Source organism: Leptosomus discolor, chromosome 20 (genome assembly GCF_034619465.1).
Source record: "Leptosomus discolor isolate bLepDis1 chromosome 20, bLepDis1.hap2, whole genome shotgun sequence".
NCBI classification, from domain to species: Eukaryota; Metazoa; Chordata; class Aves; order Leptosomiformes; family Leptosomidae; genus Leptosomus; species Leptosomus discolor.
In genome coordinates this window covers 4066988-4094701 of record NC_141410.1, presented here as the reverse complement: position 1 = coordinate 4094701, position 27714 = coordinate 4066988, and the positions used below count along the sequence as shown (strand labels likewise).

The window sequence follows — 27714 nt, the reverse complement described above, 5'->3', positions numbered from 1 at the left end:
CCAATACCATCTCCCCTCATGTCCCCCCACTGGGCCACAAGGGACCCAGCGCTATCGCCCCTCATCCCCCTCGCTGCTCCCAATGCCATGTCCCCTTGTGTCCCTTCACTGTGCCATGAGGGACTCAGCACCATGCCCTCTCACTGTCCCCAATGCCATCTCCACTCGTGTCCCCTCCCTGTGCCATGAGGGACTCAGCACTACGTCCTCTCACTGTCCCCAATGCCATGTCCCCTCACTGGAGGGACCCAGCGCTATTGCCCGTCTCATCCCCCTCATCCCCCTTGCTGCTCCTAACGCCACCTCCCCTTATGTCCCCTCACTCTGTCATGAGGGACCCAGCACCATGTCCCCTCGCTGCCCCCCATGCCACCTCCCCTCGTGTCCCCTCACTGTCCCCAACGCGCCATGTCCCCTCACTGGGCCACGAGGGACCCAGCGCTATCGCCCCTCGTCCCCCTCGCTGCTCCCAACGCCATCTCCCCTCATATCCCCCCATTGAGCCCAGAGCCGTGAGGGACCCAGCGCCACCCCCCTCACTGGCTCCGCAGGCGCCCAGCGCCATCGCCCACCCCCGCCGCCTCCGTGGGGACCCGCGGGCGCCATTCGGGGCGGGAGGCGGCTCCCCGGCGGGGCGGTCCCCGGTGCCGGGTGCCGGGGGCGGGCAGCGCCGTTCCCCTCCCTCCCGCCTGACCTCAGTTCCTGGCCGAGCGCGGTGCCCGTCACGAGTGCGGCTCCGCTCCGCTCCGCTCCCTCCCTCCCTCCTCCCCGCGGGGCCCCGTTCGCCTCCGCGCCCGCCGCGGGGGGCCCCGGCGCGGCCATGGCGCGCTGAGCGGCGGCGGAGGCCGCCACCCCGCAGCCGGCGGGCCGGGCCGGGGCCGGGCCGGGGCAGCCGGCAGGACGGAGCCGGCCGGCGGGGGGCGGCGGGGCGGCGAGAGGGCCCGGCGGGCGGGCCGGCACTCGGCCTCCGCCGGGCGGGCGCGGCGGCGGGCGGCGGCGGCGGCGGCAACGGCGGGCGGCGGCGCCATGGAGCCGGCGGAGGTGAAGGACCGCATCTTGGAGAACATCTCCCTCTCCGTCAAGAAGGTGGGCGGCCGGGGGCGCGATGTGGGGCTGGGGTGGGCCTAGAGGTACCTCCCACCCCCCAAATCTCTGACGGGGCAGTGGGGCTGGGGACCCCCCTGTGCTGGGGCGGCCGGCTTGGGAGCAGCCCTGGGGATCCCCCTGTGCTGGGTTTGTGGGGCTGGGGATAGCCGTGGGGACCCCCTCTGCTCTGGGGTGTCCCTGGGGACTGCCTCTGGCTGGGGGACACCTCTGGGGACCCTCCCAGACACACGCCACCACCGGAGATGTGGGGCTGGGGGACAGGCCCTAGGGACCCCCACTCACAGCCGAGGTGGGGGGCTGGGAACACTGGGGCACTCTTTGGGCCAGGAGTACAGTCAAGGACACCCTGCTATCCCCTCTGCCAGAGACAGGGGACACCTTTAGGGATTCCTCTGCGTAGGTTTGGGGATGTCCCTAGGGACCCCCTGCACTGGGAACGTGACGTTGGAGGCATCCTTCTTGCCGGTGCCATAGGACACCCCAAAGGCACTCCTGGGGGTGTGGGGTCACCCCCGGCCCACCCTGACAAAGTAACGCTGCCAGGGTGACCCCCAGGAACCTCTGTCTCTGCTGGTCAGGTTGTACTGGGGTTACCCTCTGGTGCTCCCCATTTCCAAAAGGTTTCTTTCTTCTGTGGACAGGACTGGAGGGATCCCTTGTCCTGGGGCTGTACGGTGGGGGGATCTGGGAGAGTCTGGCGTGAAAATCTCTTTCCAGAGGGCGGGGGATCTGGACAAATCCAGCGTGAAAATCTCTTTCCAGAGGTCCTCCCTCCAGGCAGGCGTGCACCGTGGGGTGGCCGTGCCCTGGTCTGAGCCCTCAAAACAAGGGCTCTGAAGATATGGCCCGCCATACCTCATCTCTCACCTTGTCCTTCTCCTTGCCCCTCGTTTCTCCTTGCCCCTCGTTTCTCCTTGCCCCTCGTTTCTCCTTGCCCCTCGTTTCTCCTTGCCCCTCGTTTCTCCTTCCCCCTCAGCAACTGCTGCTGGTGAGAGCATTTCTTAAAGCCCATCCCTTTGGTGGGGAGCGTCTGCATGCTGGCACGAAGGGGACCAGGATGCTGGAGTCTGTTTGGGGTGGTCACAGGAGTGAGTTGTAAGGACATGCTGGAAGTTTTGGGTTGGGCCACATGTCCTGCCTGGGCCACATGTGAGCTCCAGCCATGTTTGAGAAAGAACACAAGCTCTGTTTGAGGAGGTAAAGGGGATCTTGTTCCGCTTTTCATCCCAAGTTTTGGGGAAAGCAAGCTTTGTGGACTCGCTGACATTTCTGCAGTTATTTGGTTTCTGCTGCCTTATGGAATAGGAGTTTTCCTGTGGTCTACAATGTGTCTTGACACAGATTCATCCATGAAAACTTGTCTTACAAAGACCATCACGAGTGAATTCCCGGCCCTATTAAGGATTTAAGGCCTGACGCTGCCTCTCTGGGACGTCGGATGGGTGTGTGAACCTCTCCCAACTTTTCTCTTTTCTTCCATGGGTGACCCTGTCCTCTGGTCTCTCACCTTTCTGTATTCTAAAAATTAAGGATAATCTTTTATCTGCCTGGAAATCGGTGGATGTTCAGCCTGCTCCAAGCTCTGTTACAATGCTCTGCAGCGCTACTGCCTCAGTTTCCCCATATGTATAAGGATATACTACTTCCCACACAGGATTCATTGGACATAATTTATTTGCATTCAGAAAATCCTTGGAAATGCTATAAAATCAACATGGTGGTAATTTTGACTATTACTGTACTTGAACGGGACTCCTCAACTACAGCACTGCCGACAGGCCTTTGCCTTGACCTCCATCTCTGCCAACTCCTGTCTTGGTCCAGCAGCGAAGATGGATTTGGGGATTTTTCAGTCCTGCCTCTTTTGCTTTCTCGTTCAGAGCAAGAAAGCTCAGGAAAACGTACGAACCTACGTGAGGCTTCAGGCTGACGGACTTTATACCATCCTGGTGAAACCAAACTCAGCCACGTGGCGAAAGTCCAGCGGTGGCACACCCCTGCTTTGTACCCCTGGGATGCCATTCTCCTTCCTTGGGGCCATCACTCCCTTTCAGATGTGGAGGTGCTAATTTTTCCCAGCCCTTCCCTGTCTGACTTCAGCCCTCAAGCCCCCGATATTTCTCTTTTTATCTGCATTAGTGGGAAGAGTAAGGTTAGGGGAGCAGTTGCACCCTTCCCACGCCCTGGCTGCGCGCTGGGAAATCCTGCTCTCGTTCATCCTCCTCTTCTGGGTCCGTCTTGACTAACTCCTCGTCTCTGGGATTGTGTCATGGGGTGTGGAGGAGTTTTCCAAGTATCTCACCTCTGGTTTCAAAAGCCTCCTAGCTCTGTAGGTTGCTCGCTCCTTGCTTTCGCCGTCGTTGCAGGTTTGAGTTGTAGCGCGGAGGGTTTGGATGCGTTTGTGGTGTTCCTCACGCCTCTCCACACCGCTTTTCGGCCAGGTGATGAGAAGTTCTCTTTTCTCAGCTTCCGACCCAACGAGGAGTCTGTGGGCTCAGCAGCCTGTGGACTGCAAGTCAGACGTTGTTTTAGAAGACAGTCAGGACTAAACCCCACCTCGAGACTGGGTAAACTGGGGCAAACCACCACTGAAGGCTGAGGTACCTGGTTACGATGTCAGGCTTTGAGTAGCAGCAGCATAAAAAGTGCCTTATTTTCACCGAGTGGCCCAGGGAAAACTATCCAGACACTTGTCAGCTTCCCTCTGCCTCAGATGGGGAAGGCAAGGAGAAGCAGCAAGAGCCCTGAGCAGAGTTTGTCCCACAGAGACCTGTGGCCCTGACTTTACCTGGCTGTGATTTCAGTTTCTTGAGGGGGCTTCTGAATTTCAGAAGGGGGGGTTCAGAGCACCAGCAGTGGGTAAATTCCGTATAAATCAACAGCAAAGTGCTTCAGTTCCAAGCGAATCCCTCAAGCCTCAGTGAACAGGACTGTTTCTTATTTTCCTAAAAATATATGAGGGATGGAGCACAGCTAGGAAAGGGTAATTATTTGCTTGGAGAGGGTAATTACAAACGTGTAGGTTTCTCACCCAAGTGCCAGATCTGGACCGTTGGTATAGTTCACTTCTCAGAGACCAGCAGTGGCTTTGCAGTTGACTGCGGAGGTGTGAGGTCAGAGGTGTGAGATCAGGCCTCGACTGTGAAGAGAGAGGCAAAACGTTTAATTTAGACAAAATTGGCCTCTCCAGCTGGAGAGATGTCAAGAGGCTTCTGCTCTTGGTGGCTTCAGGAGAGGTGGGGAAAGCTCAGCACTGGCGAGCTGGGTCTCTGCTTCAATTCCAACAGGTATCCAAGGGAATCGTGAGCACGGTGTGCTGTCCCACGCACAGCTTGGCCTCTCTGTTCTCCCTGGGAGATATAAATTAATTCAGAGGGCAGTGCTTTCTGCTCTGGTTATGTAGGCAGCGTGGTGCCGCAGAGCTCGTTGCTTCTGCCTAGTGACTGTTGCTTTTCCCCTTTCCCATCCGGTGCTCCCTCACCCTGGTTTTTCCTAAGGGCTGTGCTCTGGCACAAATTACTGTGCAGACTGATGCCTAATGCTTATGTTTTGGGTTTTTTTAAAGAATTAGGGCTTTATTGAGGCAGGAGGCTGGAGATGGGCCTGATACCGCTCAGAGTGCATTCACCCCTTACTCTGCGTCCTCTCCCAGGGGGGTGCAGACCCTCGTTCACTCAAGCGCTTGTTTTCTTCTAGGAGATACTACTGCGTGTGGCAGCAGTGGGAGGAGAGCTGCCTCCTGGTGCCTCCCAGTTGAACTCTTGCCGTGATAAACGCGCTAGAAATGCCAACAGCTTCATAGCCATCCTTGGCCAACCATCTCCTGGTAACTGGAAGCTGTCGCAGGTGACCTGGTCCGTGCTGAAGCTGGTAGTGTAGATGTCTTCTGTTCTCTTGTCGGATTTCTGTGCCCTCCTGGACATTGCAGTGGGTTGAGGAGAGGTTTATTGCTGTCCTGCCTGTGATTAGGTGGCGAAAATGCAAAGTCCTTAAACAATGCTGGTTGTTGGCAATTCCAAGAGCTAAACGTAAAATCAGAAAAGGGATCAGAATCCAAGATTTTGGGGCTCTTCTCTGTTTTTCAGGCTTTCCTACTGGCTTTGAAGGACACACATTCCCATAAACTCTAGATCCTTGGTGCGTGTCAGTCAGGTGGAGCGATGTTTTTTGCCGATATTGCAGGAGTTCTTGCCAAAAGCTCTGGCTCTGCTCCGTTTATGCATGACTTCGGGAAGGTTTCCACTTCCCCCACAGTGAAATAACGCCGTGCCTTTTCTGTCTGTCTCCGGATCAGATTTTTAGCCCTGTACCATCGAAATGCCCTTGCAGTCTCTCAGGCTCCCTGACCTCTGCCTTGCAACATCTCTGCTTCTCCTATGCGGCGAGGGAGGGTAGATTTGGGGATGGCTTAGTGTCCCCACGTCCTGGAGAGGAGCAGGTAGCGGTGGAGTGGAGCATCCATCCTCAAGCCATGTGCTCCTCTGGCTGGGATTTAGCCCAGCTGCTGTGACACAGAGGTAGCAATTCTGGAGATGCAAAAATAGCCAAATAGCAACTTGTCTTCTGCTTCCCGTTGAGGGGCACCTCACTGGCTCTAAGACCACAGGGGTTTTTGTCTCTGCCAGGGGGTTTCCTCTCACTCAAGTTTGCTCCAGGCCACATCTGTTGTTGCTGCGGGGGGCACGCAGCAGGGATCGATGTCAGTACACACTCACTGCTCCCCTTGGCAGTCCTTTTGCTGCGTGTACCAGCTTTGCCGGACCTCCAGAAGCCTGTGGCTGAAGCTGGCAGCAATCTCACAGAGCTCATAAGTCAGCCACGAAGACACAAGGGTTGCTCAGATGTTTTTAGGAAGTCCACAAACGCTTGCAACTCCGACACTGCGTGTTTTGGTGGTCCTCTCAGGGCTTTGCCACCGTTCAACGAGCGAACAAAGCCGTTTGCTGTGGCTCTACTCAGAGCTCAACTGTGTATTTTTTGAGTTGCTTGAGTATTTCAAGGTTTATCTCTTTGAAAATTCCTATTGCCTCGTCCTGGCACAGGTCTGGTGATGATACGAGGTTCTTTGTCCAGGCATAGGTCTGGTGATGATACGAGTTTCTTTGTCCACAGTTGCAAGGGGATTGGGTTCTGCGGGGACTTAAACTGATATTTGTCTCTTTATACACAGGGGAGGCATTTCTTAAAATTAACCCTAGATCTGATGGTGGACAAGGCTATGCTAACCTTTTGGGGAGAAAAAAATCCCCTTTGTTCTCCACCACTAACACAAAGCATTTCACTGGGAGAGCAGTTGGTTTAGGAGGCTGAGTTTTGGCAGTGGGTTTCGTACGAGGAGCTGAAGCGATGCCTCTGAGCCGCTCGGCCTCCGATTGCCCAACTTCAGTGGTTGTTGAGTGATTTCAGCCTTCCCTGATAGCCTGGTCCAAGAGGAGTAACCGAAATAACTGCGGGCCAGAGGACTTGGTCGATGGGGAGAGATTCAAAGCAGCAAATGCCCGGCGTGTGAGTAAGCAGCAGCTCTCTGGGAGAGCAGCACCGTTACCGAGACTTGCAGGGCACAGGCACCCCGTGCTCGCTTGTTTGTCAGTGTGTTTACCAACTGGACTTGTTTATTTTCTTCCCATGAAATCTGCTTTTTCTGTGGTGCCGAGCATATGACCTTTCTGTCTGCCTTCAGGGAGCGCAGGGATCCTGTTCCACAGCAGCCAGCTCCGTGCCCATCCCCTGCTCCGTGCCCTCTGCTCGTCGTGACAGGGGAACGGGACGCTCCCTGCGACTTGCAAGCAAGTGTCACTGCCGGAAAAAATCCTGTCCTTGGCTGAGCAGTGCACAGGTCCAGCCTGCTGCAAGGTTTGCTGCCTAGAAATGATGAAGGAAAGGCCTGGAAAAGCCTTGGGGGTGTGGGAGCTGACGAGCGTACGTGTCGCGGGAGGTGACAGCCTTGCTGGTGCTGGATTGCAAATACTTCAAAACTCTGCCTTTCCAGTCACGGAGCATCTTTGCTGTGGGTTTCAGCTTCACCCGTTTCAGGCTCCTGTCCTTGCACATCACGACTACGCTGCGTTTCTCTCCAAGCTGCTCCAATTCGCTTGCGGTGCCTTAAATGCGCCGATGCTCCGAGCGTGCTGACGTATTTCATCGGGAAAGCCACAAGACCCAGGCGAGGCGTACCAAGTCCGGGATGGGAAGCTGGGCGCTGAGGCCGGTGCTGGTTTAGAAGCTTGTAAGAAGTGTTGAGTCAGACCATGTATGCAACCTCCAAAACATCCTGCTAGAGCAGAAGTGTTAGGGCTTTGTGTTACACAAGGGTACAAGACAGAATACTGCCCCTGCCTTGAAATTCAGCCTGCTTTTATGGGTGGTATGGAAGACCAGGAGTTTTCCAGGCAGAGTAGTTCAGCCTCCTCTTTATCCGTTCGCCGCTGAATGTCTGTACTCCCCTGAGCAGGTATAAGAGTGCTGGTTGCCTGTCTGTCATCTTATGTGTCTGCCCTGTCCCTTCCTGTTGCCTCTTCCCTTGGGGCTGAGCTGCTGTCGCTTGCCTGGGACAAGATCAGTCACCTCCCAGCTTTTTTTGGTCCTCCCTGCAGCTCCGGGTTTGCTCTGAGGGTGCTAAGCTCCGAGTGCAGCCCCAGAGTGAGTGCCAAGACCCAGAGCTGGCTTCTTAATCAGCATTTTTTTTCAATCCCATTGTTAGACAGCTTTGCAAGCTGCGTTCACGGGAAACCGTGTGTGTTTGCTCTTGCTGCAGAGGGTTACTCTGGTTGTGCAGTCCGGTGGGTAACGTGCCGCCATCCTTGTCCAGTCGTGCAGCGTGGTGGAAAAGCAAGTGCTGGGAGAAAGCTTGGGAAGGGGTTTGGGTCTAGCAAAGGGTTTACATCTCCAGCTGCTTGCCTGGATGGCTCATAAAATAATTGCCCTCAAAGAAAACCACCTGCTTGGTAGCTTGGAGAAGCTGTTTTTCCAGCTGCTGGGGAAGACAGCGAGAGGACAGGAGTTGAGGCAGAAAGAAGGCTGCTGCAGTTTCTGTTACGTTTTGGCTGCCTGCTCGCTGCTCTGTGGGACTGCTTTTGTTGGCAGTCCTGCAGCTGGGGAAAACCCCTCGCTAGTCCATGGGCTGTGGGTGGGAAAGCGGATTTCGAAGCGCCTCTCGCCTTTCCCATGCAGCGAGCGCCGTGGTCAGGGAGCTGGAGGAGTGCAAAGGGTGCCCAACTGGGCTGTTTGCTTTTCTTTCACCGTGATTTTCCCTGCCAGGGAAATACCAAGCAGAACAAGGGAAATGAACTTGGTGTTGGAGAGCTGCTAGTGAAACATCTGCAGACCAGATTTATGGAGGGGGGGATGGAGACTCGGTTGGGTTGTGGCCAGCCGTGAACAGGTCAGGAGACAGTATTTCAATAAGGTCTTAGAAATACTGGAGAGATTTCAAAGGAAAGCCCCCAGAACGATTAGATTTGGAGAAAGGACTTTACAACGTGGCTGCCTGATTGTTTTTTGGCATCCCTTGCGACACAGGAGCTCTGCAAACAGGCCTGGAGAGCTGTACGCATTGAGAACCGGTGCAATTAGTAGGCTGTAAAATTATGCAAGGAATACCTTGGGTGTGCTGGCACAGGGCGTGGCGTATCGCTGGGGAAAAAAAAAATCAACTCGTGATTGATAAACAACAATTAAATCCACCTTCTCCTCGGTGGGGGCAAGGTGTGATTGTCGGGAGCGCAAACCCCACGTTCCCCTCGGTACAAACCAGCTCTCCATTCCCTTTGGACAGACGTCCTTCTGCTCGGCTTTCTTCTCAGGTGTGTTTAACTCGCCAGCCTCGAGTGTTTGGGCTTTCGTAACCCGTTCACCGAAGCAGGTTTTGTCCCACGCTGTTGCAACACTGCTGCTCAGACCCAGTTGGGGCTGCAGAGTGGTCTCGGTGAGTGGCGGGGATGCCTCCTGCATGCCGACGGCGCTTATTTTGGCCGCAGGAATGTTTATAAATAGCCCTGGGTCAGGGCTCGAGGCGTTCATCGTGCCCCACAGGAGTCCTCCATCCGAGCCAGCCTTCAACCCTTCCTTCTGGTTTTGGAGCACAGAGGAGACGAGGGGAAGAGCATCGCTCTGTAAAACCCAGAGGTGACCACTGTGGCGTCTGGTTGATGCTTTTTTACCCTACTGCTTGCCTCCGTCCTGATTTTCGGCGGTTCCAGCCCAGCTCTCTGCCCAGGTATGTCAGGGAGCTGCTTTGTGGATGCTTCATAAAGTTTGGTCACCACCTCCCAAACAGGTCCATCTGCCACGCCGTGATTAGGGAGAGGTTGGCTTCAAATTATTCGTTTGCGTTTTATAGCGATTTACAGGAGAGAAGTAAACACTCCGTATAAATGCCGCTTTTTCAGGGCAGGGCCACATCACTCCTGCCTGTGCTGCACGGTCAGGCTCGGGTGCTGGGACCGTCCATGGTCTGTGCCTCTGCCCTGAGACACTTGGGGTCTTAATTTCTACAGATTTTGGGCAAGGTGGATCTTGGAGCAGGCCACTGGGCCTGTTTTGGGGAAATGATGCCCCTGGATTTTGTTCCCCAACTGGGAAAGCTATTTCACCGTACCTTTCCTCCGTGTGGGTCTTCGCCCGGCTTCCCAAGCCGAAAACTCCTCCCCATCAGCTTTTGCAAGTCGCAGCCTTTCCCGTCCCTCGCCTAGGGATGACTCAACCCAGCAGATCCCAGGGCTTGTTCTGTCTTGTTTCCTCCCTGGACACGTGGTGGCTCGGCAGGGATTTGCCTGGCCCATCGCTGTTTGGGGCTGCTTGTGCTCCAGCAAGCCGTGTGCGTCCTTTGCTCAGGGCCGTAAGCCGTTGGCCGTGTTTATTTTGGAGGGATGCTGGAAACGGCACCGTCCCTTGACACAGCACCATCTGGGGAACGTGGTGGCACATCTTTGTCCCTGCGGGTGGGAGCGAGCCCTTGGAGTGCTTCCCTGTGACCGAGGGTTCCTAAACTGCCGTGACTCGGGGCGCTCGAATCCGAATCCGAAACTGCTGAGCGCACGTCGCACGCTCCCAGGGTCCCACGTGCGGAGGGTTGGTGTGACCCTGTGACTCTGAGCCACCTCATCCGCTGGCTCCTGATGTCGCAGAGGATCAGACTTGACCTTTTGGGGTAGGTTTGCTCTGGACATCGCTGTGGGGTTGGATTTTCCCAAGCAGCCTCCCCAGGAAGGGGGCGCGATGCAAGGGTAGCTTGGTTTGTGCTGCCTGCACCTTGCAGAGCAGCTGGAAGTCACATCGAGCCTTACTATAACACAGAACGAGCCCTTCAAAACCTAGATCCCTTCGTGGGGGGAAGAGTTGGCTTTTCTAGGGAAGAGAAGTCTCTTTTTCAGAAACTCCCTGGTGCTTCTCGATGTTCAGAGGTGTTGAGGTGAAACAACTGCTGTTTGCTAACGGTTTGCGTCCTCTGATGACAGGAGCAGGTCGGTCCGTGCAGCCATGGAGAGGGTTGGGAGCTGTGAACTGGCTGCAGGAAGGACTGTAACAAAGATCTAAGTTATTTTTGGAGAAGGAAGGAAAGAAAAAAGAGGAAATATTTCTATTTGCTCATCTCTTTCGCTGCCCAGGCTTGGAGTCTCTCTTTCATGGGGTATTCCTCCAGTCGGTGGCACAGACAGGCTCCAAGTTCCCTCTGAGATGACCTCCCCGAGATGTGTCCGCAGAGCTGGCGGGTGGCTCCTTGTTTTCGGTGGTAAGCTCATGTAGGGCCTGGTGGGTTTTGTTTTCCCCTGGCTGTCCCCCACAGCTGCATTTGCTCAAGCCAGTGCAGAGCCCGCAGAAACACCCCGGATAGGAAACCTCTTCTGAGGGTGCCCCAGCTCTCTGCAGAGGCAACAGCCTGGTTGGGACAAGATGGGAAATGCTGCCTTCAAATCCTGGCTCACGGCCCGTATGGCAGGGGCTTTGCTTCCTGCCTCAGTTTCCCCCAAAATGAGATATTTTAGTGAGCTCCAGACAGCTCTTGCAGAACATCTGCCATGGCTCCGTCTATGCATTGCCAGGCCGTACGGCTCTAAATTATGACTTTCTTCCTTCCTCTAGTGCCCTCGCTGCAGGAGTGAGCTTAAAACACTGGCTGCAGGTCGCTCCTGAAATAGTTCTTGAATAGTGGGATTTTAGGGCGTTCTCCTCCCTGCTTGGGTCTGGGCTGCCTATTCGTAGTGTAAATCTTCTGGGACAGCTTCCTCCCCAAAACGGGTAAGAGCTGCTGAGCTGAAACGCTTCAGGTCTCAACCTGAGTGTCGTGAAAAAGTCTGTGCATCGCCAGAGCACCCGCGGGTGGCTCTGCGAACAAAACGTTACTGCATGTTTCCTTCCCCAGGGGATTTACCTTCTGGACTAGGCGGGACAGGGAGAGGCTGAACTGCGCCGTGCAATCGGACGAGGGAATTTGGCCGCGGCTCTTTGTGCCCAGCAGTTCTTTCGCACATCAGGGCTGGGAGGTGGTCTGTGCAGGAACGCGCCTGGCTCTCCTGTCTTACCGAAGAGCGCCGGAGAGAATCGAGGTCTTCAAGCCAGGAGGGTGTTAGAGCTAGATATATTCATGGGTTTTAGTCAGGAACAGTTCCCCAGGGGCTGTGAGGTGTCCTGTCCCTCTTGTTAACTTTGACGTCGAGACTGGGTGATTTTCTGAAGGAGCTTCTCTGGCTCTAGTAATAACTCAGGAGGAGAAACCAGTTTCTGGGGACAGGTCAGACTCGACAAGCACAATACTGTCAAGTTTTTGGTTTTTAAAGCCACCGTCTAACTGGTGAGGTTTGGCAAAGACACATCGGGTCATGAAAATGATGTACGTACGGGTGATGCGTTGTCATGGCTCAGCTGAACTGTGCTCGCTTGTCACCAGCCAGAGCAAATAAGCGTGACATCTACAGCTGAGATTACATCCTGGGTGAGTAATCTCCCTGCCCGAATGCCAAGTATGTGTGAGACGGGGACCTAAATAGATCTGTAAGCTCTGGGGGCAGGAGGAGGCCGGTAGGTCAGCTGGGAAGGGATATAAGCTTTGGGTGTAAGGGGATTTCTAGGGTTTCTAGCAGGTTTTGCAGAAGCACAAAAGCAATTTGCGCTGCGTCTGACTTCAGAGCGAACTTTGCCGCTGCGAGCGGGTGAGCCGGGGATGAGTCGCGCTACCCTGATCTTTGAGAAAGCCACGTGACGCATCGTAGCGATGTAGCCTCACCCCAGCGGAGGCAAACGACTCGGGATTAATTGACCTGCTTTTGTCACGTCTGCACGTGCTCTGTCCGTATCTGTGCTGCTGCCCTCTGCACCCTCCGAGTCCCCGCCGCTGTTCGGCCAGGCAGTCCGTACCAGCCTGCCTTTGAAAGCCTGGGGCGGCTCTCAGCTGCCTGGCAGCAGTAGGCAGCATCGTGGCAGTTACCTCGAGGTGTCTGTAACAAGAAAACCTCTGTCTCCTCCCGGGATGCTGAAACTGTGCTGAGATTTTGCAGATTTAGCACAGAGCGTGTGTGCTGCACGAATGAGGCTCCGGGACTCAGAGCGTCTTTTATCCCTGGGAGCAACGTCTCTCCCCAACCAGGGTTTCCCACGGCAAGACCCCGAGACTGAGGAGGGGACTCATCCATGGCAGAGCCAGAAACAGAGCCCGGAGCTCCGGTTTATTTCTGTTCAGAGCAGCTTTGTGCTGGCTGCACCGCTGCAGAGGAACCACCAAAACCCCACTGCAGTGTTGGCTGAAAAGGAGGAGGCTGTGCAGCCCAGCCCGGCGGCTCGGTGAACAGGGAAGCTGGTTGTGCAGCCACGGCCACGCTGCTGCCCTGACTCTGAGGCATGGACGAGTCTGTGGGTGAGGTTCTCCTTACGCCTTTAGGGTACTCTTAAAACCAATTGCTACACCCTGTAAGTAAGTTGCATCGAGGTTTAGCAAGCCGAGAGATTAGAACCAGCTATTTAATGCTGGCTGCGAGCGTGTTGGCATCTCCATCTGCCTCCTCGGTGGGCTGCAGAAGGGTGTTTCAGCCGTCCCATCTCTTCTGTTTTGCAGCTGCAGAGCTACTTCGCTGCCTGTGAAGACGAGACGCCGGCCATCAGAAACCATGACAAGGTGCTGCAGCGGCTCTGTGAACACCTGGACCACGCTCTGCTCTATGGGTAAGCGCGGAGCCTGACGCTGGGTCTCCGGGGTTGCTTTTCACCGTGCTTCGCCGAGCGTGTAGCCTCAGCACGGGGAAGCCGTCTAGGCAGTAATTGGGATGGAGATAACGAAGCCCTTGCTGAACATTCTTCTGGCCTTCTTTCTTCTTCCAGCCTGCAAGATCTTTCCTCAGGCTACTGGGTGCTGGTCGTTCACTTCACCCGCCGGGAAGCCGTCAAACAGATAGAAGTGCTCCAACACGTGGCCACCAACCTGGGACGCAGTGAGTATCCGCAGGCGCTGCGGGCAAACCTCGGTTTGGGGACAGCTGGCGGGAGGCCCGGGCAGTTGGGCTGGCCGTGCGTTCGAGGGCTGGGGCCGCAGGCAGATGGAGGGAGCCAGCGGGAGCTCCCCGCGGAGCCCGGCTCGCCTTGGCCGAGGAGGTGGAAGTCCTGGCGGGACAGCTCTAGAAATAATCGCACCGCGTCTCGGGGTCAAAGGCAGCCCTGCTGCTGCTGCCGTGGAGCCAAAGCGATCCGCTGGCTCCTGCGCTCTCGGGAGGGGCTCCTGGCAGAGGGGAGGCGTCGCCTCTCGCCGCAGGACGTCTCGCTGTAGCTGTCGTTTGCCTGATGCTGCTTCTCCCCTGCCGCGAGTTGTCTGTAGCGGATGTTTGGGACCGTCGAGGCTGCTTTTGACGCAGGACAGTGCTCAGAGACCTCCTCTCTGCCTGATTATCCCAACACCCTTCATCTCCCAAGCCCCGTACCGGTGAGAGCGGAGCTGAGCGCAGACTCCATCGTCACCTCTCTCTGCACCAGAATTTGTGTCATACCTCAAATTGCACCTGCCCTGATTTAGAGTGATTCTCCCTCCGTCTCTCCTGCCTCCTGATCCCTGCTGGCAATGGCAGCAGGGCTCCCATCTCGCTGGAGAGACAGTTGTGTGTCTGCTTCTCAGCTGGCTACCACGTGGTCCCTTGTTGCCACTCCGAATCACAAATCTGCCCCTTCATCTCCCGCTGACATTTTCCCCCCTCAGTTGCTTTCCTGAAATGATACAAGTGTGAATGAACGATCTGACGTGCTTTAACTGATTCATGATTATTTCTTGGCTTGCTTTGCTTCTCAGGCGTTTCCCCACAGATGAATCTCTCCGCTGCTTTCTTTGCAGGCCGAGCATGGCTGTACCTAGCCCTCAACGAAAACTCCTTGGAGAGCTATCTGAGGCTGTTCCAGGAGAACCTAAGCCTGCTGCACAAGTACTACGTCAAGTGAGTACCCCAGCTCTGTTGTGTTGGGGCGGTGGTTGGCATCCCTTCTGGCCAGAAGCCAGCCCCTAATTTGCCAGTGGGGGACAAGCAGTTGATTGGGGTCTGATTTTTCCTGTGGTTTTTGCAGAGATTTTGTATGATTAATTTAAAGGTCCCAGATGTGGACACACGGCCCTATATAAGAGGGCCAAGAAGCTTCTCTCCTAGTTACTGCTTTTACTCCCAGTCCCAGATGTAGCCTTTATGTTCTTCCATGTTTTTCAAGAAGCTGCTGAGCTCTTGGCCAGGGATCCATCTCCGGTGGACACCTGGAAGTCTAGCTGTAGCTCGGTCCGGGCACAGCACACAGTAGATGCCCGACTGCTCGGAGCCACACATACCTGCCCTTAAGCTCTGTCGCTGCTCTTCAGAGGCAAACAGCAGGCTCACAGCTCTGGGGCCATTTGTGAGGCAGCTCGGAGATACACCACCAAGAAAACAGAAGGGCTCTTGTAGCTCTGTCTTCTCTTTCCCACTTCTCTAAAGCTCTTCTGTTTTATCCGTGCTGCAGGAATGCCCTGGTTTGCAGTCACGATCATCTGACCTTGTTCTTAACGCTAGTGTCCGGGCTGGAGTTCATCCGCTTTGACTTGGATCTGGTGAGTGTTTTATCTGTGTCTCCTGGCTCTGGGAGCTCGGGTATGTGGAGCAGAGGGAGTCCTGGGTGACAGAGGTCCCATTGCTTGGTCCAGGGTGTACCTTCTTGTGGGCCTTCAGCTGAAAACGGGAAGCTGCCGCTTTAGGAAAGGCTCCAGGCTGGGGTCTTTGGAGATCCAGCAACGGGATTTATTCCTGTGGCTCAGATATTTCTCTGCACGGTTCAGAAGAGGAACGAGGCAGGTTTGGGGAAGCCAGCTGTGGGGCAGATCGATGGGATAAGGGAGTCGAGCTCTGCAAGTGTGGTGCGAAATGCTGGCATCCCTCCAGGTTAACACGAAGCCACTGGCTAACCCTCGGTGTCGCAGTGGAGCCACGGGGTTTCCTCTTGAAAGGCAGCAGAAGGGGACAGTCAGAGGACGTTCAAGGACAGTCCCAACGTTTTGACTGTGCTAATAGCTGTGTGTGGTGACTCAGCCTGGCTCACCCCACCTCTCTTCTCTGCAGGACGCTCCTTACCTGGATCTGGCCCCTTACATGCCAGATTACTACAAACCTCAGTACCTGCTAGACTTTGAGGACCGCCTGCCCAGCTCCGTGCACGGCTCGGACAGCCTGTCCCTCAACTCCTTCAACTCGGTCACCTCCACCAACCTGGAGTGGGACGACAGCGCCATCGCTCCATCCAGTGAAGGTCAGTGGTTTTTTCGGAGACGGGTGCGGTCAGGGCTGGGTGCTCCCGCATCCCCGTCGGCTCAGCTGGTGCGCCGGGCGAGGCGCCACAGGAGGGAGCCAATGATGGGCTGGAAGAGACCAAAGCGAGAGACTCAGCAGTCAGGCTGAGAGTCTCTCCCATCTTGCCTTGGGAGGTGCTGGGATTTAAGCTGTGGAGAGCCTCATTGCCTCCGACCGGGAGGGAAGGACTGTCCCTGCTGGTCACCTCAGGCCACGTTTCCATCCTGGGGGGTGTGTTTGAGCATGAACTGGAGAAGTCTCCCCATGGTGTGAAAGCAGTGACTGTATCTGAATGTGGCTTCCAGTTCAGAGCAGGTGTGCAGGGCTGCAGAGGAGCTTTTTTACCTGCTTATTTTGCAGCTCAGACAGCCACATGTGCTGGAGGTGGTGGGGAATAGTTTCCAGCATCTTTTCTGTACGTCCACAGTCTGAGGGAAAGGCAGCCAGTGGTCTCTGAGGTGCTGTTTTTTCCCCTTTCTGTGTCTGAACTTGAGCAGGCTGCTAAGTTCCATACTCACCCCCTTATCCCTAGCAGAGAGGGCTGGATGTTGTCCCTGATGAACTGAGAAGACGTGTACCTTGTGCCTGCCCCCCTAACCCGCTTCAGGCTGGGGCAGGGAGCTCTTACCCCGCATGAAGCACGTTTGCATGAAGAACAGCTCTGCTGCTGCTGTTCTTAATCCAGAAGACGTTGGCCCTGTCCCTTTCTTGGTGTCAGTTTGAACAAAGCAAGATCAGGGCGTTCTGGGATAGATGGGGTGACGCGAGCTGTTCGTTGGATGCGGTGAATTCAGGACTGAGTCCGCCTACGGATGCGGTGCCTCCGAGACAAGGGTCCACCCCGTGGCCTTTTATGTGCGGGGTGTAAACTGCAGGCGTTAAAGATGTTGAGAAGGAGCGGCCTGGGACGGGCGTTGGCGTCGTTTTCGCGAAGGACTTGGAAGCGCAGCTCTGGTTTGGGCTCAAGCGTGAAAGGGTTTGTGTGCAGGGACCTGCTTGTGCCAAACCTCCGGCGTCCCAGGTTAAGGTGGGGATGGCGCAAGGAGCCGAGCAATACAAGTCGCAGGAAGAAGCTTCTCTGTCCCCAGAGGTTTGGCGTAAGCAGCTGTTTCAGTGCTTGCTGCACCCCCTGCATTCCTGTTGCTCCCTCAGCAGCACGTGCCTTGGTGCCAGCACATCTCCTACCTGCCCCTGCTGACTGGGAAAGGGGCATCACTTGGGTTTGGCTACACGCTCCAACCCGTCTGGTGGATGGAAGCTTAATGCTCAAGAGAAGAGAGGTTTGGAGTGGAGATCCGGGAGGTTTTGGAGCTGGAGTTTGGTTTTGGCATCGTCCCAAGCTATCCCGTGTGTCCAGGCGGCGGTTGTGCTCTGCGTCTCGGTTTCCCCGTGCGCAGAGGGCTTTGGGGCTGATGTGGAGGTGCCGTCCCCTGTTGCGGGAGCAGGACGGCGGAGGTGTCTGAGCCCAGGAGGGCAGGCATTGCCGCTGCTCCTCTGGCGTGGAGGAATTTCACTTCAGTCACTGTTTCGCTGCTCGTCGTTGCAACAGGAGCATCTTGCTACCCCGGGAGTGTGGGTGGAGCTGGGGATTTTAGGATCGGAGGAGAAGTTTTTCCCTTTAATCAGACCCTTGGCTTTGCAAACGTTAATGAGTCAAACATCACAGTGTCTGTGAGAGGTAAGTGTGAAGTGGGGAAACTGAGGCACAGATCGATTAAATTCGTTCACCAAAGGGATCCCTGGTTAGGTACCTGCCACCCACCGTTTTTTTCTGGTTTAGCTTTCCAGCAGTTTGCATAACGGGGCCTTCGTCCTTCGCTGGTCCCGCTGTAGCTGCCACAACGCAAACATCCAGCAGGAACAACCATTAGCGCAGCTGGTTTCCATTCGCATCCATGTTCCCTAACTACTTTCTCATGCCTTTCAGATACCGCTGGAAAATTGTTTTGTTTCTCTCCTTTCCCGTCTCCCTCCCCAAATCCCCTTCACACTCTCCCCCGTCCCCCCCCTCCCTCCCCGCTACTTGTATTTCTAATCCTGAGTTTTATCCCTCGTTTTTGTAGATTATGATTTTGGAGATGTCTTTCCAGCAATGCAGACCATGCCCAGCAGAGACTGGGAAGGTGGGACACACTCATCTGTTACAACATTTTGGTTTTCTCTCTGCATTGCTGCTACCTGAAGCTTGCTGCATGCTCCCCGGTTCATTTCTTTAACAAGCAACCGCCACATCTCGATGGAATTCGGTAGAGGCAGAAAGGGGTTGCAAAGATCCCCCCGAGGTGGGAGGTTGTGTGTCTCCTCTGTGGGACCACGTGCAAAGCTTTCCCCAGCTCCTGGTGTCTGCAGCCACGCTCACCTGGCCGTATATCCCGGAGCGGAGGGATGTTCCCCTGCCTCTGACCATGGCTCCGTGTCTTCTAGGCAGCAGAGGCAAGGCTGGAGTTTCAAGTGGCTGCTCCATATGCTACAGCCTGTGTTGATAAAGGAGCCTTTGTACCAGGTTACCAAAAAAAACTAATAAAAAGCTGCAAAATCGCCCCCCGCCGTGCCGCCGGCAGGCAGGGATCAGCGGCTGTCCAACAGGAGGGTGACCGTGCCAGCTGACCTTGCACCGTTGATTTCCTCCGTGGGGTAAAGCGCGCAGGGTGCTGACTGAAAAACTGATCCACCTTCACTGTTTTCCTGAAAGCCCTGGAAAACAGTTGAATTAATTCTACTTTCTTTAATTTGGGGCCTTTTGCGGGGATTAATTTGGGAGGTTTTGTTTTACTTGGACCCTGGTCTGCTGCGTCAAAACATCTCTCTTGAAGCCACAACGTCCAGCACGTGGCTGTGTTCAGTTTGGGTCACGACACTTCTATTTTTTTATTTTACCGCTTTTAAAAGCGGCTTATCAGCTCTGCCTGGCCTTTGTGGTCAAGAGCACGTGCCCATTTCAGAGGAACTTGTTCTCCTTCCTCCCCGTGTGGTCCCCGTGCGTATCCTTTGCACGTCACAGGAGTAGGAGACCCCTCTGCTTCACCCCTGGAGGAAATACACCCGCACTGTCCTTTGCAGCTGGATGGAGCCTTGGGTCTGAATTGCCTTGGCCGGTGCTGCCTGAATGTTTGGGGAAGTTCTGCCTGAATTCCATGTGGATGGCTCTAGGGCTCTAACACGCTCCCTCTCATCTTCTGTCTTACCCCACGTGCCGAGGTGCTCACAGAGATGGTTTAACGTCTCCCTGAAGCTTGGGCATTCACCTAGAGGGTATGAACCACTCTAACCCACCAGCCAGGGAGCAGCTTAACTGGGTGCAGGCTGGGAGAAGCCAAGGGATGCTGGGGGCAGATCCCTCCGGTTTTCGGGGATGGGCACCACTCCCGTGTGCAGGTCCCAGTTGCGAAGTGGTGCCAGTGTGATCCGCCGCCGCTCCGGGCCGGCTTACTCTGTGCTGAGCAAACCTCGGCCGTAGCAAAGTTTTGGTCCCGACCCCCCGCCGGGTTAGCTTACTGATGCGTTCCTTGCCGTTTGTGCACAGAGCAGGAGGTTTGGGGCAGTTCCCTGTTTTCAGCGGATGCATTTTGGGGCAAAATTCTGTATTTTGGACAAAGATTGTTTTGTCTCAACAGAACCAGCAGGGTTTAGGCCAAAGGAGTGACGTTCATTTTGGCAATACAGGCTAGAAGCCTGGGGCTGAAATAGCTTTTAAACATTTTATTTTCCCTTTCCTTTAAAAATCCAGCCGATTTACTTCCCTCGATGGCGTTCACACCCTCCGCGCTGCGGGGCAGGCGTTCCAGCAGGAACAAAGCAGCGCTTTGACAGCGGCCGTCACAAAACGGCCTTTATTGGATTTATTTTATTTTTTTTTTTAATAAGAGCTTTCATTTTCCTACTCAAAACCTACGCCCCCGAATCAGTGTGCCAGGGCTGTGGTTTCCTTCGGAAGGGGTCTCCCTGCCTAGCAAGAGGTTTCTAGCTGGCTTTGGAAAGGAAGGGTGCGGGAGAAGAGAAGGGCATGGGTCACCTGCCTTTAACCGTGACTTTGTAACCCCAAGCATGACTCCTGTAGCCCTTCTCCCCTGCTCCTTTTCCCTCTAGAAGACTAACCATGGCCAAGCCGGTGGTGCTACGACCTGTCTGTGCAGCCTGTTGTCCTCGGACCCCGGTGAATGCTGTGTGTCCCCCCCCGCCACACTTCCAGCCCCCCGCGTGGGTCTCGTGCAAGCGGAGGAAAGCAGCCGGCTCTGTAAAGATCGCTGCTGTGTGGGCTGGCCTTGCTTCTGCCCTTCTAGCCAAGCAAGCATCTCCCTAACACCCCCTTGCAGGGGAGAAGCAGCCTCATTAGCTCGCTGTCATCTTGCTAAGGAGCACCGTGGCCCAAAAACCCCTCAAATTCCTTCCCAAGGATGCTGCCTCTTCTTCTTAATCCAGCTGCCGGCTCCTGGGTGACCGAGCTGTTATTCCCAGGCGTTGTCTAAATCGCAGCGGGGGTGCAAAATGCCGAGCGATGCCGGGCCGCACGCTGGCCTCTCTGTCCCTCCTCGCAAAGCGCCTGCTGCCCGCAGCGATCTCGGGAGCTGAGCTGCTCCGACAGCGCTCTGCCGGTGCCTGGGGTGGCGTCGCTGCAAGCAGCGCAGCGCCCACGTAGCGCCCCGAGCCCTCAGCGCGCGGCTTTGCTTGATTTGCCTCCATCCACGTGCCCGAGGTGACTTTCATCCTGCTCTTCCCTTCTTGTCTTTGCAGACGGAGACCTCACGGACACGCTCAGCTGCCCGCGCTCCACCGCCTCGGAGGCGAACGGCAGCAAGGCCTCCGTGAAGAGCCCGACGCAGCGCTACAACCCCTTCAACGAGGAGAGAGCTGACGTGCCGTCCTCCACCGAGACCACGCCGGTGCACACAGCTTCTCAGGAGAAGGCAGAAGCCACCCCCGAAGGAACGGACCAGTCCGAGAGCTGCACGGAGCTGGAGGTCATCAGGTGGGGACAGAGCTGCCTGGCCTGGAAACGTGCCCCTGAGTGCCATCTGTCACCAGGGGCTGATGCTGTGCCACCCCTTCTGGCCCAGCAGAGGCAGCATCTGTGGTGTAGCCTTTATACAGTCACGAGAAGGTGGTTTTATACCTCCAGACACCAAGAGATGCTCTGTAGGTGTCCGCAGAGGTGGTCCCCTTGGGTCTGTAGAGCTACCGGCTGGCTCGACATGAACACCTTTGCCCGCCAGTCTGGATCAGAGAGCTCAGAGGAAGCTGTGAGCTTTCGTTTGAAGCTTTCTCCAGCTGGTGGCAGGTTTGCAGCAGCTCTGGGTCCCAGATCTTCTCTCCCGTCCTTCTTGTTTGTCAATGAGCTGCGGCTAAACCTGTTGAGGGAGCTGCCTCCGCAGAGCTGCTGGCCTGCCTTTGACTCTGGCAGAGGCGATCCCCGGGGGTCCCTCGGAGCTCTTAACCCAGACAAAGAGCTCAAGGCTCGGTGTACTCACACCTGGGGACAGGGGCACCCCAAAACCAGCCCAGCAGGCCTGTGCTTTGCTCTCGCACCCTGTTTTTCCTGGGAGGAGCAGAGGAACTGGGTTACATCTCGCCCTGCTCTCGGGCAGACACCCGGGAAGGGCAGCACTGCGCTCGCTTCCCAAACAAGAGTGACCTGGCGGCAGTTTGGGTGCCACGGGAGGCCTGAACGCTTCCGCAGCGGCATCCCGGTGTGCCGTTCGGCTGGAGCGGGCTCCAGCCTGCACCTCCCTCTTCTGGCGGGCGGGGACACGGCATCCCCACGTCCTCTCGAAACCCTCTCCTTTCCCAGCATCTTGCTCTCACGCAGGGATTTCTCCCACGTCACTTCAGCTCCGCATCCATTTGTGCTCCCCTTTGCAGCCAAAGGAAGGCCCAGGTGCTGCGTCCAGCAGCCCATGCCTCTTTTCTTTTTCGGATAGGTAGGAAGCAGTGTCCATACCCTGCTTTTCTTATGGAGGCTGGCATGGAGATGGAGGCTCTACATGGCCACACACTGAGCGAAGCTCTTGATATATGGATTTCTCTGCAATAGCAAAAATTGCAGAGAAAGGTGGTTGGGAAAGGGTGGGACCCCTCTCTGCATTGCTGAAGTCGAAGCAGGCGCAGATGAGTGACATCTCTATTGGTCTCTCGCCGTGCAGGTTAGCCAAGAAGAAGAAAACTGGCAAGAAGAAGAAAGTGAAGCCCGAGGAGCCGGTGAACACCCCTGCGCCCGTAGTGCCCGAGACCCAGCAGGCCAGTGGAGACAGCGGCGTGAACGGGCTGAGTGACAGAGAAGACCCGCAGAGAGACGATGGCCCCGCTGCCCCGGCTGGGGAGCCACGGCCGGGCGGGCAGGAGGAGGGTCGCGAGCGCTCTGCCCTGGGCCAGCTGGCTTTACGCATCCCCGAGATGAAGGACACGTCCATGGAGAGCGTGGGGCAGCCGCTGAGCAAGGTGATGGACAGACTCAATGGGCAGCTGGACCCCGGTGGGTGGAACGCCCCCCTCGAGCCCCCCGGGCAGTCCTTTCGGACTGGCACGCCAGGGGAGACCCCAGATGGATCGTCCTCTGGCGACTTTAGTGAGGGGATTTCAGCCCCCATGGACTTCTACCGCTTTACCGTTGAGAGTCCAAACGCTGCTGCACCAGGTGGTGGCCACCATGACGCTCCAGGGTCTGGCCAACCGCCACATGTTTCTGGTAGCCCTGAGGCTCCTGAAGAAGAAGAAAGCGGAGAGGGAGAAGCAGTTGGGGCAGTAGAGGAGTCTGGAGGGGCGAGTGATGAACCCCAAACTGCCCAGACAGAAACCACCAACCCCCAGGCTCTCTGCGAGCCGAAGAAGGAGCAGCCCAGCCCTTCCCCAAGCAGCGCCGAGGACTCTGGCGTGGAGGAAGGGCAGGGCAGCCCTTCGGAGCTGACCCATCCCTCCGAGTTCAGGTGAGGCTGGGTTTGCTCAGCAGGGAGAGCGTCTCCCAAACAATCTTGAGCTCAAGCTGACACTTCTTCCTTTGTGGTCAGTTTGGGGGGGGCAAAGCCCATCCTTTTCCAGGAGAAGGCATAGGGGGTGAGGGGGAGAAAGTCTTGGGGGGCCAACAGGTGCCCAAATCATGGACAAGTCCAGTAAGGAAGGGGGTTGCCCTTCCTGGACTCACCCAGCGCCACGTCTATGACCATCCTCTACTGTCTCTTCACAGGGTGGATAACAACCATCTCCTCCTGCTGATGATCCACGTCTTTCGGGAGAACGAGGAGCAGTTGTTCAGGGTAAGGTGGTCACCATCGATCTCCCGTGAAGGACCAGCTCGGTGCCTGCGTCGGCCACGGGCTGAGAGCTCCTTTCCCTCCGCACAGATGATCCGAATGAGCACCGGGCACATGGAGGGGAACCTGCAGCTGATCTACGTCCTGCTGACGGATTGCTACGTGTACCTCATCCGGAAAGGTATCCCATCCCGATAGCCTCTGTGCCCAGCTGCAGGGAAGGAGGGAGGCTTGCTTGATCCTTGGCTTGGCCATGAAGGAAGTCACCATAGCTCACTACCTTCACTGCCAGCTCCTGCCCATTCCCTCGTGTCCCCCAGAGCGGTGGCAGTCACAGTAGGGAGCTCAGGTCGACGTGTCCCCCGAGAAGCCCTGGGACACATGCCCTGCGGCTCTGTGCTGCCTGGGACACGGCGTGGTTTGCGGGTCCGTCGCTGCTGCTGCTCAGTGGCCCGTGGCCCGGCGGTGCTGGGCTCCTGTGCCCGGCTTCACGTGGCTCTTTGTGTCTGCGCCAGGGGCAGCAGAGAAGCCGTACATGGTGGAGGAGGCCGTTTCCTACAATGAGCTGGACTACATCTCGGTGAGTCGGGCCTCGGTCGAGTCAGCCCTCTTGAGGGGAGCAGGAGGTGAGTCTGGGGGTCACTCCTCACCTCTCTGGCTGCAGGGGTGTCGGGAGCATCACAGTGGGGCATTTTGGCCAGTGAATCTTTGAGACTGGGAGAGTCAGAAGTGATCCCCCCTCAAATGCCACCTCTGTGGGTGCCCAGCTTGCTGGTATCTTCGCGTGGGCAGCAGAGCGACTGCTGACCTTCTCCCCCGGGGCCAGAAGCCAGGTTCAGCCCTGCTCCATTGCCGCTCGTCCCCTGCCTGGCTTCCTTAACCCGTCATCTGTGGCACAGGTTGGGCTGGATCAGCAGACGGTGACTCTGGTGTGCACCAACCGGAGGAAGCAGTTCCTGCTCGACACCGCAGACGTGGCTCTCACGGAGTAAGCAGGGACCGGGTGGCAACCGTGGCGCTTTCCTCCCGGGGTGCGGGACCTCTGGCCCCCAGCGTGACTTGGGGAACGCAAGGGACTGGTGGCAGCCCTTCAAGACAAAGTCCTGCCCCCGGTGGGGTTTGGGGGTTGGTTTCGTGCCACCAGCTAAACCCTGCAGGCAGCTGGAAATGCCCTGAGCATGGATAAGCCCAAAGTGTCTTCCCTGGATATACACAGCAGTCACCCCGTCCCTCGGGCTGACAGCCTCGCAGCTCTGGGCGACGCAGACTACGTGTTCTTTGTGTCACTTGGGATGAGTAGGGACAAGGTCTTGAGTTTTCAAGGCACATCCCTGAGTCTCTCTGCACGTTGTCAGCTCAGGGAGGTGACCTCGTTACAGCCTGGGTGGTCATACTGGGGTTTGCACTGGGATGGGTGTCCATCTCCCAGTCCCACCCATCTCCTTCCTGGAGCTCAGACTTCGCAACCCCTGTCGCCTTTGGTCCGTAGGGTGATTTCGAGACCCTTTGGTCTGGAAGGCCAGAGGCCCACGTTGAAGGGAAGCCCCTTCAGCATGAGGGAGACGAGGGGCTGTTTGCCCTGGCCTCATCAGAAATCTCCATCCCCCTCGCAGGTTCTTCCTGGTCTCCTTGAAGTCGGCCATGATCAAAGGGTGCCGGGAGCCCCCTTACCCCAGTATCCTCACAGATGCCACCATGGAGAAACTGGCACTTGCAAAGTTCGTGGCCCAGGAGTCCAAGTGCGAGGTGAGTTTGGATATCGTGGCCGTCGCTATACGTGACGGAGGCTGACGGGACACTCCCTCCCCTTGACTCCTCCGCCGGACTTTCGCAGGCCTGTGACGTGGTCGTGCGTTTCTACGGCCTCGTTCACTGGGAAGACCCCATGGACGAGGTGCTGGGACCCACCAGCAGTAGCTACACCTCCGCCGAAAACGCGGTCACCAAGGACGGCATCCTGCACTACAAGGCAGGGACCTCCTACCTGGGCAAGGAGCAGTGGAAGACCTGCTTCGTGGTGCTCAGGTGGGGGCTGTGGGTCGGGACTGGGGTCAGGCAGGGCTCGGTGGAGAAGGGGCTGGGACCAGTTTGCTGCCCAGGAGCTGCTTGAGAGATGGAGAGAATCCACCTCGTCACCTGCGAGGCTAAAGGCACCCAGTTGTGGCTGCCCAGCAGCAGGAACGCAACCCCACGGGGCTGCGGGGGGTGGAGGACAGGGCAGGAGAGGCTGTGGGACCAAGGGCAGAGGGTGTTGGTGCAGTTGCCGGAGCCGAGCTGACTCCAGTTACCACCTCTCTCATCTTCCCAAACGGCAGCAACGGGATCTTGTACCAGTACCCGGACCGCACGGACGTCACCCCATTGCTCTCCATCAACATGGGGTAAGAGACTGGGAGGATGTAGCGCCCAGATTCGGCGGGGATCTGGCGAGCAGGAGCTCCTCGGGATGTGCAGGGAGGTGTTTCAGGGCAAATCGTGACCTAGTCCGTGCTGCAGGGCTCCCTGCTTGCCCCTGGCTGGGTACGGGCGCCCCTTTCCTTTGGCTCCAGTGCCTGTAGCTGGGGGTGGGCTCCTTTCCTCCTGGTTTTTGTGTGCCAAGCCCCGGCTTTGGTGGGGAGTTGGTCTCTGAAGGGCTGACGTGCCCCACCAAGAGCCGTGCTCGGTGACCTCTGCCAACCCGCCGTGCTCAACTCCGGCTCCACCACGATGTGCACAGACAGAGGCCAACCTTGGAGCGACCGCAGGGGGTGTCGCGGGTGTTTGTGGGGGCAAAGGGGTGACGAGCAGCGCAGGGAGGGCAGGTGGAGGCTGGTTTCAGCCTAGCGCTTGCCGGTCCATCCCGCTGACCTCCATCCTCCCCCCTCTCTCCCAGCGGCGAGCAGTGCGGGGGATGCCGGCGCTCCAACGCCACCGACAGGCCCCACTCCTTCCAGGTGATCCTGACGGACCGGCCCTCCCTGGAGCTGAGCGCCGAGAACGAGGAAGACATGGCGGACTGGATGCAGTACTTCTGCCAGGCTGTCTCCAAAGGGGTGAGCCGGGGACAGGCTCCCTCCGAGCGCGGGGGCATCGACCCCCTCCTTCGCCCGGAGCCCCTTTGGGGCACGGCACGGAGCTGCCGAAGGGAGCGGGGGTGTCTGGAGCAGGCAGATTTCTCCTGAGCCAGGAGGGGGAAGGAGATGGGGCTCCTTCATGCCAGATTTTAACACCTCCCCCCTTTCCCTACCCTGTGCAGGTGATCCCCCAAGGTGTTGCCCCTACGCCTTGTGTCCCCTGCTGCCTCGTGCTGACGGACGAGAAGGCTTTCACCTGCCACGAGGACTGCCAGACCAGCTTCTTCCGCTCGCTGGGCACCGTGGAGCTGACGGACATCGCCGCCATCTCCACAGAGGCCGGCAAGGAGTACTGTATCCTGGTGAGCGTGGTGCTCCGGGACCAGCCGGGCGGTAACGGGTGGTTACTGGGTGGTAACCCCCGGCCTCTCTTGGTGTTTAGGAGTTTGCTCAGGACAGCAAGCAGTTCCTGCCCCCCTGGGTCCTCTATTTTAGTTGCACTACAGAACTGGAGAGGTTCCTCTCGGCGCTGAACGCCGCGTGGAGGAACATCTACCAGGTGAGAGTGCGAGGCTGCGTCGCGCCCTTTCTCCGGCGAGGAAGGGTGAACGGGGCCCTCCAAGGACGGCGTGGGTGAGATTTTTTCCTGCGGGGTGAACCCAGCATTCCCACGAAGGACAGGAGAGCTCCTCCGTGTCCGTATGACGACGGCATGTGGGATTTGGAGCCCGAGGCCCCTGGCGTGGCAAAGCGTGAGCATCCAGGGCTGGCCAGGGGAGTGGGGAGGAACCTGGGGTCAGCCCCGTCCCCCTCCATCACCCGTGTTTATGGCCACGGGTGGATTTCCCCTCTGGTTTTGAGGTGGTTTTACAACGAGGGGGAGAAGCGTCTGTTGTTCGTTCCCCACCCCCCGACTGCCCCGCACGTGTGTTTCAGGTCGATCTCCTGCACAAGGCCATTCTGGACGCCGCCATCAGGAAGAAATGCGAAGACGCTCAGAGCCTCATCGACAGCGCCTGGCAGCGCAGCGACAGCCTCTGCCGCGGGCGAGCGGAGCGGGACCCTTGGTGTTAACCCTGGCTGGGGGGGGAAGGACGGCTGACGGGGACCCGTTTTTGGAGAGCAGGGCCTGTAGCCGGCTGCCCCGCAGCCCACTGGCACCCCAAACCCTCCTGGCATCGCTCGGTCCCCACCGAGAGCGTGCCTGCAGGCGTGGACCCCCGCACCCCGCACTCGCTCTCCACCGAGTCGGGGACAGCCAGCGCGTTTTGGGGAGCAACCGGACGCTTCACCACACTGGGGGCGAGGCCGAGCTCGGCCGCTTTCCTTGTGCAGGCGCGCCTGCGCCCTCCTCCTCCTCCTCCAGCTGCCACGGGGCAAAATAATTTGCCATTCACGGAACAATATCCCACTGGTAGCGAGGGAGAGGGGCGGAGCGGGGTGGGCTGGGGGGGGAGCATCCCCCCCATCGCGGCGGGGAGCGGGACCGAGGACTTGTTCATTTTAGAACAGGGTAGGGGCGCGGAGGTGGCGAGG

The 27714-nt window shown here is 57.2% G+C and overlaps 1 protein-coding gene across 3 annotated transcripts; it reads left to right on the top strand.

The window, feature by feature from the left end:
- Positions 1–1026: 1026 nt before the first annotated feature.
- On the top strand, positions 1027–27252 carry PLEKHM2 (pleckstrin homology and RUN domain containing M2). Of its 3 annotated transcripts, none has more exons than XM_086476133.1 (21): positions 1027–1086; positions 13154–13260; positions 13417–13526; positions 14414–14513; positions 15064–15151; positions 15657–15843; positions 17434–17562; positions 17948–18007; positions 20616–20850; positions 22022–22801; positions 23059–23128; positions 23216–23306; positions 23641–23705; positions 24025–24113; positions 24739–24871; positions 24960–25150; positions 25441–25506; positions 25998–26157; positions 26361–26540; positions 26621–26737; positions 27115–27252. In XM_086476133.1, exons 1-21 carry the CDS (start codon positions 1027–1029, stop codon positions 27250–27252), a joined length of 3156 nt encoding a protein of 1051 aa, XP_086332259.1. The 3 variants fall into 3 exon arrangements, with proteins under 3 accessions (XP_086332259.1, XP_086332260.1, XP_086332261.1); XM_086476134.1 differs by lacking the exon at positions 17434–17562 and adding an exon at positions 13897–14002 and having other exon boundaries at positions 14406–14513; XM_086476135.1 differs by lacking the exon at positions 17434–17562.
- The last annotated feature ends 462 nt before the right edge of the window (positions 27253–27714 follow it).